The 18,373-nt window shown below is 43.6% G+C and overlaps 2 protein-coding genes across 2 annotated transcripts in view; both read left to right on the top strand.

Annotated features, from left to right (window-relative positions):
- lamb4 (laminin, beta 4) overlaps positions 1 to 2,462 on the top strand; it is a 51,634-nt gene extending 49,172 nt beyond the window's left edge. The window contains exons 33-36 of the mRNA XM_088079449.1: positions 163 to 298; positions 426 to 596; positions 1,196 to 1,349; positions 1,861 to 2,462. Coding sequence (XP_087935575.1) covers positions 163 to 298; positions 426 to 596; positions 1,196 to 1,349; positions 1,861 to 2,000 — 601 coding nt within the window. The 3' untranslated portion in view covers positions 2,001 to 2,462. The remainder of the gene's footprint in view (positions 1 to 162; positions 299 to 425; positions 597 to 1,195; positions 1,350 to 1,860) is intronic.
- A 7,449-nt stretch (positions 2,463 to 9,911) lies between these two features.
- lamb1a (laminin, beta 1a) overlaps positions 9,912 to 18,373 on the top strand; it is a 36,227-nt gene continuing 27,765 nt past the window's right edge. Inside the window, exons 1-4 of the mRNA XM_088079473.1 lie at positions 9,912 to 10,095; positions 12,275 to 12,489; positions 14,784 to 14,922; positions 16,123 to 16,196. Coding sequence (XP_087935599.1) covers positions 10,065 to 10,095; positions 12,275 to 12,489; positions 14,784 to 14,922; positions 16,123 to 16,196 — 459 coding nt within the window. The 5' untranslated portion in view covers positions 9,912 to 10,064. The remainder of the gene's footprint in view (positions 10,096 to 12,274; positions 12,490 to 14,783; positions 14,923 to 16,122; positions 16,197 to 18,373) is intronic.

Here is an 18,373-nt window from a genome sequence, read left to right as displayed (position 1 = left end):
CACAGTAACATGTCTGAGAACAAATCACTGATGTGTTGCACACGGGGTTTCTAGCTGAGGAAGATTTGCAGCCGGCAGAGTCATCACATATCTGATCGCTGAGTGTTAATTCGGAAAACTTTGTATCTTAAATCTGTGGTTGTTGTTTTTTCTGATGTTGAGGCAGCAGATGAAGAACATCAGTGTGACAGAGATCAACAGAGATATTTATCAGGCAGAAAAAGCTCAGGACAAAGCCAACAACAACCTGGACACGGCCACCCGAGACAGAGACGTGGCCAAGGACCGAATCCAAGACGTACATTTTTCTAATGTCTCAAACATCGGTCAGTGGAGTTCAGCCCTGCATGCCGTTGGTGTCTTAACTTTTTTGTTTTGTTTTGTTTTGTTTTGTGGTTTTCTTTTCTTTTTTTGTCATGTTTCAGATGAGAGACAAACTGGACAACATTGAGACAGAGCTCATGAATCATCCACCTGAAGATCTGAAAAGTCACATTGAAGCCCTGAAGAAGAAAACTGAACAGAACAGAGAGACAGCAAGAGACGCCCTAAAAGCTGCAGGCTCCGCTGTAGACCAGACCACCAGCACCAAACCAGTAAGACCACTGACACTGAACCAGTAAGACAATTAATATTGAACCACTGGAAGGACTTTTATTGAACCAGTAGGAGGACTAGTGCTGACCCAGTACTGACTCAGTACTGAATTGGTACTGGCCCAGTTGAGGACTGGTACTGACCCAGTACTGACCCAGGAGGAGGACAGGTACTGTACCAGTGAGAGCACTGGAACTGACCCAGTACTGACCCAGTAGAAGGACTGGTATTGACCCAGTAGGACTACTGGTACTAAATCAGTACTGGCCCAGTAGGAGGACTGTTACTGACCCAGTACTGATTCAGTAGGAGGACACTAAACCAGTACTGACCTAGTACTGAACCAGTACTGACCCAGTGCTGGACCAGTACTGGCCCAGTAGGAGGAGGGTAGATGAAGCTGTGAGTGAATCAGAGTATTACAGAGTACTGAAGTAGAGTAATGAAGTAACAGTAGTAATTTTCAGTACGTGTTACCGTTCATTAAAGTCATTGGTTGGTTAATGTCACTGCTTGTTAACTGCGGTGCTTTTACTAAGGTGACTGGGGACACCTGTCAGCCAATCAGAGTCTGAGGTGTGGACTGTCTCTGTAACAGCAGCTGGACAACGTGATGAAGCTGTTTGAGCTCCTGAGGCAGAAAAACTCGAACCAGACAACTCAGGACGAAGCTGCACAACGACTGACGACTATCAGGGACGAGGCGGAGACCATGAGGAGACATGTGGAGGACAAACTGAGACAGATACAAGGTAGTACTTTATTATTACAATTGAGACAGATACAGAGTAGTACTTTATTATTACAACTGAGACAGATGCAGAGTAGTACTTTATTATTTACTGCAGTACTTACAAACTGAGACCGGTGCGAGGTAGTACTTTTATTTTTTGTTGTGGTATTTTTAGATGTAGTACAGGTACTGTTACAGCCTCAGTTCCAGAACAGTTGGGACATTTCTGTAAACAGTAAATAAAAATAATCTTTAAGAGCCTTATTTAGTTCAATCTGCTCAGAGACGATTATTAAATGTTCAAACTGATCAGTTTATTGATCTTTTTATTGTTCTTTGTTCCTCTAAAACATCTTTGAACGTTGAGCTAGTAGACTTTACCTGCTGTCGCTCAGCAGCTGTGCATGTGGAATGTGGTTGTAATTTCTCTGGTATATTACACATTAACATTAAGAGGAATGATGTAATCCTGAGGAGTGATGCAGTACTATCTGCAGTACTATACATTGTTGTGTATTGTGTGTTGTCAGATATTGAGAAGAAGATTCAGCAGCTGATCAAAAACAAAGAAAACAAAGCAGCTGAAGTGTCCTCACTGTTGGACATCGTGGACTCACTTCGCCGAGAAATCTCCAAACGAGCCGAAGGGTACGCCAGCTGTACTTCATAAACCCTACGGAGTACTACAAGTCTGCATGAATACTATGAAGTACTACAGGTCCTCATAAATACTGCTGGGAACTACAAGTCTTCATGAGTACTACTGACTACTTTAAGTCCATATAAATACTACAGAATACTACAGGTTCTCATAAATACTACAAAGTACATTTAAACCTTTAAAGTTTGAAGATCTTTTTATTTTCAACAGCATAAATACTGTCAGAATGATGACTCACATTTAATCTAAAGTAAACAAAATGTATATTCTGTGTATTTTTATCTTCTAAAAATTAGATCTGAACTTTCAGAGATTTGTATGTTTTCATATATTTACTCAAAGTTCGATGTTTTTTACCCCATGTTATACAAATATTTGACACTTATACAATACAATATTACTCAATCTTAACCAATTTACCTTTTTTATTGATTCTTTGAAAACTGAATAAATTTTCACAAAATAACCATCTGCCTGCAGAAAATCATGACATCATTATAAAATAACAACATTGTAAAATCATGACATCATTATAAAATAACAACATCGTAAAATCATGATATCATTATAAAATAACATCGTAAAATCATGACATAATTATAAAATCACAACATCGTAAAATCATGACATCATTATAAAATAACATCGTAAAATCATGACATCATTATAAAATAACAACATCGTAAAATCATGACATAATTATAAAATAACATCGTAAAATCATGATATCATTATAAAATCACATCGTAAAATCATGACATCATTATAAAATCACAACATCGTAAAATCATGACATCATTATAAAATAACATCGTAAAATCATAACATCATTATAAAATAACCGTAAAATCATGACATCATTATAAAATCACGACATCGTAAAATCATGACATCATTATAAAATAACATTGTAAAACCATGACATCATTATAAAATCACGACATCGTAAAATCATGACATCATTATAAAATAACATCGTAAAATCATGACATCATTATAAAATAACATCGTAAAATCATGACATCATTATAAAATCATGACATCGTAAAATCATGACATCATTATAAAATCATGACATCGTAAAATCATGACATCATTATAAAATCACGACATCGTAAAATCATGACATCATTATAAAATAACATTGTAAAACCATGACATCATTATAAAATCACGACATCGTAAAATCATGACATCATTATAAAATAATCAGAATCAGAATCAGAATACTTTATTCATCCCAAGGGAAATTCTGTTCGTAACAGTGCTCTGCTCAACAACAACAAACAGGTAAGAAAAACAAGACAATGCACATAGTGCACATAATGACAGAATAAAACTATATACATAGTGCAAAGAGCAGTGCGCAAGAAATAAATAAGACTGTACAATAAGTGTCAGGTTATAATGAAATAACCTGACACTGTGCAGTGAGTGTGGAAGGATGACAGTGAATTTACAGAGATGAGTTGTACAGTTTTATTGCCACTGGGAGAAAGGACCTTCTGTGACGCTCAGTTTTTGAGGTGGGTGGTCTGAGTCTGTTGGTCCATGTGCTCCTGTGCTGGACCAGGAGCTGATGGAGGGGGTGGGTGTTGTTGTCCAGGATGCTCCGTAGTTTGAGAAGCATCCTTCTCTCCATCACTGTCTCCAAGGAGTCCAGTTTCACCCCCACCACATCACCAGCTTTGCGGATGAGTCTGTTGAGTCTGTTTGCATCTGCAGCCCTCAGTCTGCTGCCCCAGCACACCACAGCAAACAGAATCGCACTAGACACCACAGACTCATCGAACATCCTCAGCATCGTCCTGCATATGTTGAAGGACCTGAGCCTCCTCAGGAAGTAGAGGCAGCTCTGTCCTTTCTTATAAAGGGCTTCGGTGTTCCGAGCCCAGTCCAGTTTATTGTCTATGTGGATTCCTAGATATTTATAGTCCTCCACAGTGTCCACGTTGACCCCCTGGATGGAAACAGGGGTCACAGGAGGCCTGGTCCTCCTCAGGTCCACCACCAGTTCCTTAGACTTTGCCACATTGAGCTGCAGGTGGTTCAGCTCACACCATGAGACAAAGTCCTCCACCACAGCCCTGTACTCAGTCTCCTCACCCCTGCTGATACATCCAACTATGGCAGAGTCATCAGAAAACTTCTGAAGGTGGCAGAGCTCTGACCGATAGCTGAAGTCCGTGGTGTAAAGGGTGAAGAGAAAGGGAGAGAGAACAGTTCCCTGAGGTGCCCCAGTGTTACTGACCACTCTGTCTGACACACAGCTCTGCAGGCGCACATACTGTGGTCTGCCAGTCAGGTACTCAATAATCCAGGACACAAGAGGGGCTTCAACCTGCATCTCCGTCAGCTTCTCACCCAGCAGAGCCGGCCTGATGGTGTCAAAGGCGCTGGAGAAATCAAAAAACATGATCCTCACAGAGCTGGCTGGCTGGTCCAGGTGAGTGTAGACTCGGTTCAGCAGGTAGATGATGGCATCATCTACTCCCAGGTGGGGCTGGTAGGCGAACTGGAGGGGGTCCAGGGATGCAGTGACCATGGGCCAGAATCAGGCGCTCCAGGGTCTTCATAACGTGTGACGTCAGAGCCGCTGGTCTGTAGTCCTTATTGCTCCTGGGATGGGGAGTCTTTGGGACCGGAACCAGGCATGATGTCTTCCACGTCACAGGGACCCTCTGGAGGCTGAGACTCAGGGTGTAGAGTCGATGTAGAACTCCACACAGCTGGGGGGCGCAGGCTTTGAGCACCCCGGGCCTGACACCGTCAAGGCCTGCTGCCTTGCCTGAGTGGAGGGCTCTCAGCTGATTCCTGACCTGGTCAACAGTCAGGGACAATGGAGGACCTGGTGGGGAGGGGGGAGAGGTGGGGTCTATGGGCTCTGATGTGACAAGGGGGGCGGGTGGCTGAGCGAAGGTGCGAGGTGGAGGTGTGAGACCCTCACAGGACGATGAGTGAGGATAAGGAGGGGGGGGGTGTCAGGAGATCAAAGGGTGCTGGTCGGGCACAGACACCAGCAGGGACTGATGGGGGTTGAACCGGTGCCACTGAGTCAAATCTATTGAAAAACAGATTCAACTCGTTGGCCCTGTCCATGCTGCCCTCAACCTTCCTGCTGCCCTTAGGTCTGTAGCCGGTGATGGTGTTCATGCCACTCCAGACTTCCCGTATATCAGAATCAGAATCAGAATGCTCTTTATTGTCATTATACAGCGTATAACAAGATTGGAGAGCTTCTCGTATATTATTTGTCTGGAGTTTGGACTCCAGCTTCCTCCTGTAGTTCTCCTTGGCCCCCTGAATGATCCTCAGCTCCTCCCTGTTGCCATCTCTGAATGCCCTCTTCTTGTCATTCAGGATGGCTTTGATGTCCTTTGTTACCCAGGGTAAACCGTAACAATGATGGCGTGTGAGATCTCCCGGGGCTGTAATATGGACGCAGTCCAACGGCTAACAGTTCAAGGTCCGGGCCACATATCCGTTTTTTAACAGTGATGTTACCGGGATGACACCACTTGTTGTTAATGAGAACAGCAAGCCCACCTCCTTTCCGCTTGCCGCACGCGGTGAAATCCCGGTCAGCCCGTAGAGTCTCGAACCCAGCCAGGGAGACGTTGTTGTCAGGAACATCCTGGTGAAGCCATGTCTCCGTAAAGCACATGACACTGCACTCACGATACTCCTGTTGACTCCTGGCTAGTGCCGTTAGCTCGTCCATCTTGTTCGCCAGCGACCTCACGTTACCGATGATGAAAGAGGGGAGACACGGTTGATATCTCCTCTCCAGAAGCTTCTGTCGGCACCGTTTTCTCCGTCGGTTAGTTCCTCCTCTGCAGCCAAGGTGTGTTCTCCTCCGGACTTCAGTAGGAATGTCCGGCAACTCGAGCTCCATGCCGGCCGGCATGAGCGAGATCAGCTGATCACGGGAGTACACAACGCGTCCATGGAGTTGCTGGGCAACGGAGAAGCCGCCGAACAAAAGTGTCAAAAAAATGACGAAAAACACAACCGAAACTCTCTCTACCAGCATCTTTAGAGAGGGCCCGTAACTTCTAAGTTAAACAAATGGAAGAAAGTAAGAAAAACAAGGAAAAAAAAATAAGGAAAAGTACTTAGAAAAACAAAGTTGAGACGGAGCAATGATTACAGGCTGCTATGCATGCGCACTTTACAATAACATAACATCGTAAAATCATGACATCATTATAAAATAACATCGTAAAATCATGACATCATTATAAAATCATGACATCGTAAAATCATGACATCATTATAAAATAACATCAGAAAATCATGACATCATTAGAAAATCACAACATTAGAAAATCACAGGATCATTATAAAATCATGACATCATCATAAAATCATAGCACCATTTTGAAAACTATAAAATAAGTCAGTCCTTCGAGGATTTCACAGTGTTGCGATTACAATAATTCATGTAAATTCATTCAGTCAGGCTTTTAAAATCTCACTTCAGTTTAGCTGTGCACAGCATATTGATCTGTTCATCCTCTCCCTGCAGGACAGTCACACAGATATAACTGTCAGCACCACATGGCTAATGTTACCAAACAGTTTTTTTAAGATTATTTTTTGGCATTTTGGCCTTCATCAGATAGGACAGATCAATAGTGTGAAGGGGGGAGAGAGATGGGGGACAACATGCAGCAAGGGGCCTTGAGCGGGAGTCGAGGCTGCAGCTGGACGCTGCCTTTATTCATGGGCTGTCTGCTTTATCCACTCAGCCACTGACGCCCCTGTTTCCTAGCAGTTTTTAATGGGTTGAGTGACTCAGTTGAGACATTTTGGTTGGTGTGAGCAGTGAAACTGTCGATGGCTGTTCAGTCAGGCCGTCTCATCCATGTCCACCTGGAAGTTTCTGAATCTGAGATTTATATTTTTTAAATATTTGTTTTATTTTATACCCATATTAGTTTTTAATGCATCATATTATGATGTCAAGTCAGTTTTTTTTTTATAAAGCCCATTTTCACAAAACATGGTTTGCGTCAGAGAGGTAACGATAGGTGTGAAATTACTAAATGCACTCTATGACTATATTGTGGGTGTGGATAAGAGTCCCATGCGTATATTGATAGTGGAGGCGTGGCTCATAATAAAGGCAGCATCGGCACAACCAGGACCCACAACACAGGCGTAGCTTCAGACAGGACCACAGCAACGGCAAAACCAAGACCACGATCAGGGCGAGCTGAGGGTCCAGTATCAGTGCAGCCACAGCACGAGCACAACCAAGGACAGGATCACAGCACCAGCACAACTATCACCGCGATCAGACACAGCCAAGATTGCTGCCAGGATCCGGGAAAACTAGGAGGCAAGGGAGCAGGAACGCTCCAGAGAGCCAACAGAGTTAATGTAATGCAGTAAACGGACATGAGTGTTTGCAGATGGAGGGAACAAGAGAAAGAAAAGGAGGTCAGCGTATCAGTTCCACTAAAACACAAGAAACTTGTGCTCCAGAAAAGGATAAGCGCTCAATGAAAGAAGAAAGAAAGAAAGAGGAGGCAGAGCCAGGGTGGCAGGTCTGAACGGACTAAAAACCACCCCCGCCGGATCGGGCTAATGTGATTTCATTTAACTGTAATTTATCTAAATTATAAAAAGTATTCCTAATCATGTTTTTTTTAAATGCAAAAAAAATATTTCTACTATTGTAGAAGGGCTGTGTTTCAGCAGAAGAGGTCATGGAGTTAAAAAAAAATAGAAAAAATAGAAAACAATTGAGCAAAGATCTGAGGAGCTACTAGCTGCTGCATCTACATGCACCGCAGCTGTCATAGCAACCAGGCAACCAGGCAACCAGGCGTGCTCGGAGCGCTCTGGCCAACCAAACTTCATCATCAGGGAGTCAGACCCAGAATTTTACATTAATATGAAAACATGATTTCAGTCACACCGACACATTATAAAAGACAACAGAGACAGAGTTGCTGCTCAGAGGACATGCAGACGTCCTCACTGGCACACAGAGGACATGCAGACGTCCTCACTGGACACAGTGACACAGCTGCACCATCTTACTTTTATTTCCAGTGTGTGTGTGTGTATGTGTGTGTGTGTGTGTGTGTGTGTGTGTGTGTTAATGTTTGTCCTCAGACAGACGAGTTGCTCTCTGATTGGCTGACAGCTCGTCTCTGCAGGCTGCCACACGTTTACAGTCATTACCCACAATGCACCAAGCCACACAGTCCTGAATGAGCCTTCAGATCTTCAGGTGGTGAGGGGTCAGACCCCCCCCCCCAACACACACACACACACACACACACACACACCTCTTCCTTTGTTGTTGCAGGTGAGGTTTAACTGTGGGGGAGGAGTGTGTGTTTTGTGTGGGGGGTGGGGTGGGGTGAGGAATGTCTTTGTCTGCAGAGCCCTGAGGGGGGGTTGTCTGTAGGTCTGATTCAGGATTTTTTTGGGTCTCTGGGACTCCTGAAGTGAATCTTCAGCAGAGTCGGTCGTGTGTTCAGCAGATGTGTCACCGTCGCTCCACCAGACTCAAACTCTGAAAACTTCACATTCATGAATCTCTGAGCTGAAGCTGATTCGTTCAGCCATTGGTCCTCCGCAGCCGCTGTTTGAAAAGACACCGGAGGAGACGACTATTCAGCGCCTCTGAGTTTGAAAAGTCTGAAAAACAAATCTGCGCACCCGCTGTGCTCCAAACACGAAGGCGAACTGTGAAAACTTTTCTCTGTCTCTGAGTTTGGGGGAGGGATTGACCGGTTCTTGTAGTGAAAACAGACTGTAGTCAGAATAAATGTAAACGTTCTCCATGTTTTTCACAGTATTTCAGCAGAACATGTCAGAGTGTAAAACACGCACTAGTTTTTTTGGTTGAACATCAGAGTTGACGCTGTGACACAGTTCCTGTCAGGGTGAACGCCTCATACTGAAGGCAGCGTGTTGACTTTTCTGTCTGCTGTTTACGGATTTTATTTTTATTTATTCAGCACATATTAAAAACAACAACATTACACATTTTTAGAAAAGGAGATATGCAGGGAATCCCCGACAGTGGGGTTCCCCAAAAAACAGTCAGTGCATCAATCTCTTAACAGTGATCAAAAAATAGTCTAAAATTGTTTTTTAAAAAATAAAAATGTAAATATGATGAATTCCCTGATGAATATTTGTTAAAATGGCACAGTTTTTCATAACACTCGGTCATTCATTTCAGCTGCTTCAGAGAGCGTTTTCCCCCTGTGGGCCTGAACCCAAATGAAGACCAGCATTTATTCAGTCCCTCACTGCTTCACCTGCACGCTGCCGCTTTAATAAAGTGCGCTGAGTGTTCGCTCGACGCACGCGTGCGTTCAAACGTATGCAGGCGGTCATCGGTGAATCGAGGTATCGGAGCTCCGTTGATGATGGCTTTTTATCGAGGTCGTGCAGAGAGTCACACTCAGAGTCTGATCAGCCTCCTCTCCGAAAAAAACAAGTTTGTGGACAGTTACATCAGTCACTGATTGTTGTTGTTGTTGTTGCTGCTGTTGCTGTTAGTTAGTTTGTTTTCCTGTGGCGGGAATATTTCTGATCATCAGACTCAGAGAGACAGAGACAGAGCTGTCCACATACTTCTGACCAGATTGCGTCTTTCAGAGGCACGAGACAATAAAGACAGGAAGTCATGTGAGGTTATTTTCACAATAAAAGCATCAGAGTGAACTCAAGCAGAAATTATGAGATTGTTTTGTTTGTTTTTGGGGTTTTTGTAAAGTGAAGTGAGAGTTTTAATTTTGTGATTTTTTTCATTCTCAAATAAAAGATAAAGAGCAGGGTGTTTTACCGACATAGAGATGTTTTTGTTTCTATTTTATTTTATGTAACCCTTTAACCGCCGGGGGAGAAGTAATCATTGGAGCGCAGTTTTATTTTGACAGTCAGCCCGGATGTATCGTCGTGAGGTGGCGGTGCCGGTGAGGAGGTCTGAGGAGCTCTGAGGCTGCAGGAGGTCTGAGAGGAGCGGTAAGTGGTCTCTGGAGCGTCTTCGGTCCGCAGCAGTTCTCCGGTGTTTATTCTGTGTTCGGGTTGAGGATCTGCAGCATGTTTCAGCTGCAGCTCAGTCTGCTGCTCGGTGAGTCTCACAACACGCACACGCACCTTCAAACGGTTTCGGACACTTTCAGACCGTTTGAAACAGTTTACTGCTGAAATCCTCTGAAGAGCTTTGTGAGGTGATTTTTTGTTTTTCTGACCTCTCGGGCTGTTGAATAAAGTTTGATCGTTTGTTCATCGGCAGCTTCACAGATTCAAGTTGAAACTGATTGCAGATCAGATTTGGGTATTTTTATTTTTCAGCGTAAAGTTGGTCTTTGGCGGATAGTTTGGTGTTTTCTGCCGGTTACACTTCAGAGATCGCAACTGATGAATAAACTGTGAAATCTGATCGGATTAGTGCTGCCGGCAGCTGGTTAATGATCAGTTAATCATTTCTGCAAATTGGTTTTCTGTCTCAGTGAATCTGTGGAGACAAAAGTGAGACTCTTCTCAGTTTCCTGCTGATTTACTGGGAAAAGAGTCAAAAGGAAAACGACCATGACGCTCAAATGTTAACTTTTATCATTTTGAACTCTAATCGGTTTCATGGGAAGAAACTTTGTCATAAAATAAAAGCAAAATTTATAAAGAAATGTGACGACGGAATGCAGTTTCCAAAAAAAAAAACGAAGTTCAGTTTGGATTCAAATCAGTGAAATCTGAGCTCAGATCAGTCTGATGACTTCAAACTGTGATTAAAATACTGTGAAATCTGAGCTCAGATCAGTCTGATGACTTCAAACTGTGATTAAAATACTGTGAAATCTGAGCTCAGATCAGTCTGATGACTTCACACTGTGATTAAAATACTTAGTGAAATCTGAGCTCAGATCAGTCTGATGACTTAACACTGTGATTAAAATACTCGGTGAAATCTGAGCTCAGATCAGTCTGATGACTTAACACTGTGATTAAAATACTGTGAAATCTGACCTCAGATCAGTCTGATGACTTAACACTGTGATTAAAATACTGTGAAATCTGAGCTCAGATCAGTCCGATGACTTCACACTGTGATTAAAATACTCGGTGAAATCTGAGCTCAGATCAGTCTGATGACTTAACATTGTGATTAAAATACTGTGAAATCTGACCTCAGATCAGTCTGATGACTTAACACTGTGATTAAAATACTGTGAAATCTGAGCTCAGATCAGTCTGATGACTTCAAACTGTGATTAAAATACTTAGTGAAATCTGAGCTCAGATCAGTCTGATGACTTCACACTGTGATTAAAATACTCGGTGAAATCTGAGCTCAGATCAGTCTGGTGACTTATCACTGTGATTAAAATACTCGGTGAAATCTGAGCTCAGATCAGTCTGGTGACTTCACACTGTGATTAAAATACTCGGTGAAATCTGAGCTCAGATCAGTCTGGTGACTTAACACTGTGATTAAAATACTCGGCGAAATCTGAGCTCAGATCAGTCTGGTGACTTAACACTGTGATTAAAATACTCGGCGAAATCTGAGCTCAGATCAGTCTGGTGACTTAACACTGATTAAAATACTCGGTGAAATCTGAGCTCAGATCAGTCTGGTGACTTAACACTGATTAAAATACTCGGTGAAATCTGAGCTCAGATCAGTCTGGTGACTTAACACTGATTAAAATACTCGGTGAAATCACTTTTTCTGTGAGATTTGAACAGTTGCAGGAGGAAATAAGAAAATGCAGGAGGGCTGGAGGTAAAAGACATTAACACTGTTGACCATTTATAATGACAATAATAATTGAATTTCATTCACTTATTATTATTATTATTATTATTATTATTATTATTATTATTATATTATGACAGAATTAGAAAAAGTCTTCCTGGAGAATGGGTGTAGTGATAAATAACTTTAAGTGGAAAAACACTGGTGGAGTTCCTCAGGGCTCAGTACTCGGACCATAGTTTTATGTTGTAAGTATTATTTATGTGAGGTTTAGGAAATACAAAAAACTATTATTTGCTCGATACAAAGGTACTTTTTTTGTGGTAAGATTTGGTTCAACTTTAATAAATAAACTGAATTTAAATAAAATGAAATGTATAACCTTAAGGAATTATTTAACTTAATAACGAACGTTATGATAAATGTAAGAGATTTAACAACCAGTAACAACAATAATAAATAATTTATATGATAACTATGTCATATAATTCATGTATTGTAAACTTATTAATAAATTAACAAATAAAATAAAAGTACCCTCTGCTCGCAGCTCTGCAGGTGTTTACCTGCGCTCAGGACAGTGGGGCCTCGGGGGGAGGGGCCCAGGATGATGTCACCCTTCCCGAGTTCAGTGACGTGTGCACAGAGGGCAGCTGTTACCCGGCAACAGGAGACCTTCTGATTGGACGAGCCCACCAATTATCATCCACCTCCACCTGTGGACTGAACCGACCCGAACCTTTCTGCATCGTCAGCCACCTGCAGGTAAACTACACCCCAGCAACACCTCAATAACACCCCAGCAACACCCCAGCAACACCTCAACAACACCTCAACAACATCCCAGCAACACCTCAACAACACCCCAGCAACACCTCACCAACACTTCAGCAACAACTGACCAACACCTCAACAACACCCCAGCAACACATCAACAACACCCCAGCAACACCTCAACAACACCCCAGCAACACCCCAGCAACACCTCAACAACACCCCAGCAACACCTCAACAACACCTCAACAACACCCCAGCAACACATCAACAACACCCCAGCAACACCTCAACAACACCCCAGCAACACCTCAACAACACCTCAACAACACCCCAGCAACACATCAACAACACCCCAGCAACACATCAACAACACCCCAGCAACACCCCAGCAACACCTCAACAACACCCCAGCAACACCTCAACAACACCTCAACAACACCCCAGCAACACCTCAACAACACCCCAGCAACACCTGACCAACACCTCAACAACACCCCAGCAACACCTCAACAACACCCCAGCAACACCTGACCAACACCTTAAATGACACCCCAGCAACACCTCAACAACACCCCAGCAACACCTGACCAACACCTCAACAACACCCCAGCAACACCTCAACAACAACCCAGCAACACCTCAACAACACTTCAGCAACAACTGACCAACACCTCAACAACACCCCAGCAACACCTCAACAACACCCCAGCAACACCTGACCAACACCTCAACAACACCACCTGCAGGTAAACAACTATCAGAACCAACAGAACCGTCAGAACTAAACAAAACCAACAGAACCATTAGAAATAAACAGAACCAATAGGCGTCTGCAGTCAGAGACAGCAGGACTCTCTGGGAGGACAAATGCCCAACAAACACTCTGAACCAGTCTCTGCTCAGTGTTTACACAAACTGTGTGTGTGTGTGTGTGTGTGTGTGTGTGTGTGTGTGTGTGTGTGTGTGTGTGTGTCTGTGTGTGTGTGTGTCCACGGAGCTTCCTGTGTAAACCATGTCCATATAAGGACGCGCTGAGCGTCCTGATGTTTGTCCAGATGTTTCTGTGGAAACAAACTGAAGCTGTCCAATCAGAGAGAGAGGACGGATTAAGCACGCTCAATGTAGAGCTGCTGTTTCATGTTAATTAATTAACCCTTTGAGGACTGAAGGTTGTTTTGACGACAGAGACAAAGTTTCCCTTCAACACCACCGAGTGAGAATCTGCTGGAACCCTCAGGAACCCTCAGGAACCCTGAGGAACCCTGAGGAACCCTGAGGAATCCCAGGAATCCACCTCAGAGTTAACCCTTCACTGTCTGTCTCTCAGAGTTAACCCTTCACTGTCTGTCTCTCAGAGTTAACCCTTCACTGTCTGTCTGTCTCCCAGAGTTAACCCTTCACTGTCTGTCTCTCAGAGTTAACCCTTCACTGTCTGTCTCTCAGAGTTAACCCTTCACTGTCTGTCTCTCAGAGTTAACCCTTCACTGTCTGTCTCTCAGAGTTAACCCTTCACTGTCTGTCTGTCTCCCAGAGTTAACCCTTCACTGTCTGTCTCTCAGAGTTAACCCTTCACTGTCTGTCTCTCAGAGTTAACCCTTCACTGTCTGTCTGTCTCCCAGAGTTAACCCTTCACTGTCTGTCTGTCTCCCAGAGTTAACCCTTCACTGTCTGTCTCTCAGAGTTAACCCTTCACTGTCTGTCTGTCTCCCAGAGTTAACCCTTCACTGTCTGTCTCTCAGAGTTAACTCTTCACTGTCTGTCTGTCTCCCAGAGTTAACCCTTCACTGTCTGTCTCTCAGAGTTAACCCTTCACTGTCTGTCTCTCAGAGTTAACCCTTCACTGTCTGTCTCTCAGAGTTAACCCTTCACTGTCTGTCTGTCTCCCAGAGTTAACCCTTCACTGTCTGTCTGTCTCCCAGAGTTAACCCTTCACTGTCTGTCTCTCAGAGTTAACCCTTCACTGTCTGTCTGTCTCCCAGAGTTAACCCTTCACTGTCTGTCTCTCAGAGTTAACCCTTCACTGTCTGTCTGTCTCCCAGAGTTAACCCTTCGCTGTCTGTCTCCCAGAGTTAACCCTTCACTGTCTGTCTCTCAGAGTTAACCCTTCACTGTCTGTCTCTCAGAGTTAACCCTTCACTGTCTGTCTGTCTCCCAGAGTTAACCCTTCACTGTCTGTCTGTCTCCCAGAGTTAACCCTTCACTGTCTGTCTCTCAGAGTTAACCTTTTGCTGTCTGCCTGTCTCCCAGAGTCAACTCTTTGCTGTCTGTCTCTCATTAATCAGGAGGAGAAGAAGTGTTTTGTGTGTGACTCAGCAACTCCGTACCACGAGCTGAGCGACCAGACGAGCGGTCATCGCATCGAGAACGTTGTCACCACCTTCGCTCCAAACAGACTGAAGACCTGGTGGCAGTCTGAGAATGGTGAGTCTCCTGTCCCCTCCCCCATCCACCGCCCCTCTCTCGTCCAGCTGTACCACAGCTTGGTCCTTCAGACGTGGCTGCAGTGAATGCGGCCTCAGGCTGTCATCTCTTCAGGGTTAGTGGGGGTCAGACTGTCCGGCGGGGCCCAGCTGGAGGACACGGTCGTTAGCTGTGTTTCCACATTTATAGGAGCGGTCTCATTGTCGTCCCCTTCCATCGCAGACAGAGCTGATGAAATCATTCTCCTTCTTCCTCTTCTTGTTATTCTTCTTCTTCTGCTGGGTTTTATGCCATGTTTATGTGATGTTGGATGGTCAGAGTTTCTGAGTTGTGAAAGTGTCTGTCTGACTTCACTGTGTCTGTTGAGGTCTTTAAGTGGGTAAAGGTGAGCCATGATTTCAAACGTGCATTTTTCATCAAAACGTTTATATGAGGGGAGATATTCATATTTAATGTGTGAATTCATTAAAAAAAGCTATTTAACACTGACCAGCACTGACTTTTGCCCGCCACGTTCATGCATTTATGAGGTCAAGTCAGCAGCTCGTGTTATAAAATTATCTCTGAGTTCTTGAGTTGTTTCTCTGACATGAGAGGCCATTCGTGTGAATTTTCCCAGCGGGAAAGTCATCATACCAATTAGAAGTTCTTGAAAATGGTCCTGTTCCTGTGGTAGAGACCTGGACCAACACGTGAGCCCCCCCAACCATGACAAACCACATCAGAACCAAACAGAACCAACCGTGAAAAAACGACACCAACACCCTGCTCAGAGTCCAAACTGCACAAACAGAACGTTGCCCACACAGAACGTTGCCCACACAGAACGTTGCCCACACGCCGTCATTCAAACATCACAAAACTGTTGCACGGTCCCTGCAGCCTGAAGCGGTGCGCCTTTAAAGTTCGAAGGGAACAAAAGTTTTAAAGCTGTTCCGTTAGCAGGGAGGAATCCTGTTCGATGAAGAACTGCGTTTTTTTAGGAACTTTGTTTGCTGAGGAACTCTGTGTTCTGTGAGGAACTGGTATCAGTGTGTTATTGATAACTGATCATGTATTGATTTAATGTGATCATTAATGCTCACTGTGTCTGTCTGATAATTGATTATTGATCATGTATTGATTGAACGTGATCAGTGTTAATGCTCACTGTGTCGATGTGTTGTCGATCATTGATCATGCATCGATGTACCTGTGCAGGTGTGGAGAATGTCACCATCCAGCTGAATCTGGAGGCGGAGTTTCACTTCACTCACCTCATCATGACCTTCAAGGTGAGTTCACACAGACCTGCAGCAGAGGAGTCTCGGTAAGCTCGTTGTGAAAAGTGGTTCATCGAGCGGACTGTGAGAGGGCAGAGCCGACTGTAACCGCTGTCGGCAGGACCGAGTGTGTCAATGCAAACTCACTTCCTGTTTACAGTAGATTCTCTGCTTCTGACAAAAAACACTGAACGTCACGCCGCTGTCTTCTTCTGGGAATGATGTGTACCATGAATCGTTATAATTAGGGTGCGAGGACCCGATTGAAACCGAAGGATTCTTCTTCTTCTTCTTTTTTTATTTGAACAAATTTGTCCCATTATTGATGGCCGAAACATGCTTAAAAAGTCGCCACATTTTGCACAGACATATGGACTGGCCAAAAATTTGATATTTTATGGGTTTTGTGTTTTGGCTTAAAAAGATGCACCCCCAGCAGATTTCAACGTAGGAGACCCGCGGTACGTTTCATGGAGACATTAAAAAACCGGGTGTATCAAGCATCACGTTTCACATTTTAAATTCAAAAATAATTTGTCGCAATTTTTTGCTGTTTTTCTGATCGAACTTCTTCTACAGCTTTTGCTGGATTGACATCAAAATTTGTAAATCCTGTCTTCAGCTGGGGACAAACTTAGTTTGTGACCCATTTGAGTTTTTGTTTAACAGTGTGGAAGTTATGGAGCCAAGAAGTTACATGTTTCGCCACAAACAGGAAGTAGATTTTAACTCAGTTGTACATGATCCAATCGTCATTAAACTTCACGTTTGACAAGAGTCCCACCCTGAACACATCTGTATGATTATTGTAAGGGATAGTGAGAGCGCCACCTATTGGTGCAGGAAAGACAAAGTTTTACACTAAGAGGTCCAGCTCCTAGCAGGTAGACTTGAATGATCTCAAAATTGTGTCAAGAAATCTTTAAGAAGTTGATGATGCTTAAAAATTAATATTGTAAGTTTTCGTTGAATGGCGTTACCGTGACACCACAGCGAATTTCGATGTTGCAACACAACATCAAAAACTGTCATAACTTCACCCCAGATGGTCAGATCTTAACAAGATTTTACACATTTGATGAGAGTCCAGGCCTGAAGACACCTGCAGTCCAATTTTGAATCACAGTCATAGGGCCACCTAGTGGTAACAGGAAGTTACTTTTTTTAAACTTTTATTTTTCCCTCGTAGCAGGTTAAACCGATTGACCTCATACTCAGTCTGAATACTGCAAAGACCTTCATGATACACAGGAATTAAACTTTTGAGTTTTCATCAAATGCTGTTACCATGGGTGACGCATTATTCGCCATAAAACAGGAAGAAGTATTTGAAGGGGAAAGCATGCACCAAAACTCACCAAACATAGCAAAAGACATCAGAAGTCTTAAATTGTGATATCTGATATGGTTTTTTTTTTTTAAATGATGTGCTAAAATGGCTCTGTAGTGCCACCTAGAAAATTTCAACAAAGCAGCCCCCGCGAACCATTTAACCTAGAGCTATGAAACTTGGGAGGCATGTGTAACACCCTGCAAAGACCTGCAAAAAAGCCTCTTGCAGCCATGCCTTAAAACCAACAGGAAACCTGCCATTTTTAATTTTCTTTAAACTTTTGGGCACATTTTTGGCCATTTCTAGTAAAGCTTGAGTAATTTATTAGTTTACTGATATTATCAGTTGATATGAGCCTTTCACAGACATAATGGAGCATATAGAAACTGGCAGCACTGTTCTCAGCACTGTAAATCACATGCAGTAAAGAGCGGCAGAATAGAGCAAATACAGCCCAGAATCACACAGGCTGGCTGCCTCCCTTATTCACACCTGTCACAGCTGCAGCTCTGGCTGCCCCCCCCCACACACAGAGGGAGAGGGAGACACACCCCCTCTAAAGAAACTTCACACGTATCCAGCCCCAGCCCCTTTCACAGAAAGACACTCCCACATTAACTGGTGTCTTTCCAGTGGCCCCGACGTGCGCGGAGGTGCGAGGGCCCGTTCATCACTGCGTATAGTTTTAATTGTTATTGTTGTTATTATTCTTATCATAATTATTGCTGTTGTTATTGTTATCATTATTGTTATTGTTGTTATTGTTTGTTGTTGTTGTTGTTGTAGTTTACAGTCACACAGTGTCGTCACAGCATATTGGTCACATGACCAGCACAGACGTTCTTATTGGTGGATG

Source organism: Plectropomus leopardus, chromosome 7 (assembly GCF_026936395.1).
Source record: "Plectropomus leopardus strain MGB_pleo_1.0 chromosome 7, ASM2693639v1, whole genome shotgun sequence".
NCBI lineage: Eukaryota > Metazoa > Chordata > Actinopteri > Perciformes > Serranidae > Plectropomus > Plectropomus leopardus.
The sequence above is the reverse complement of the archived record's forward strand: the minus strand, read 5'-3'. Positions and strand labels throughout refer to the sequence as shown.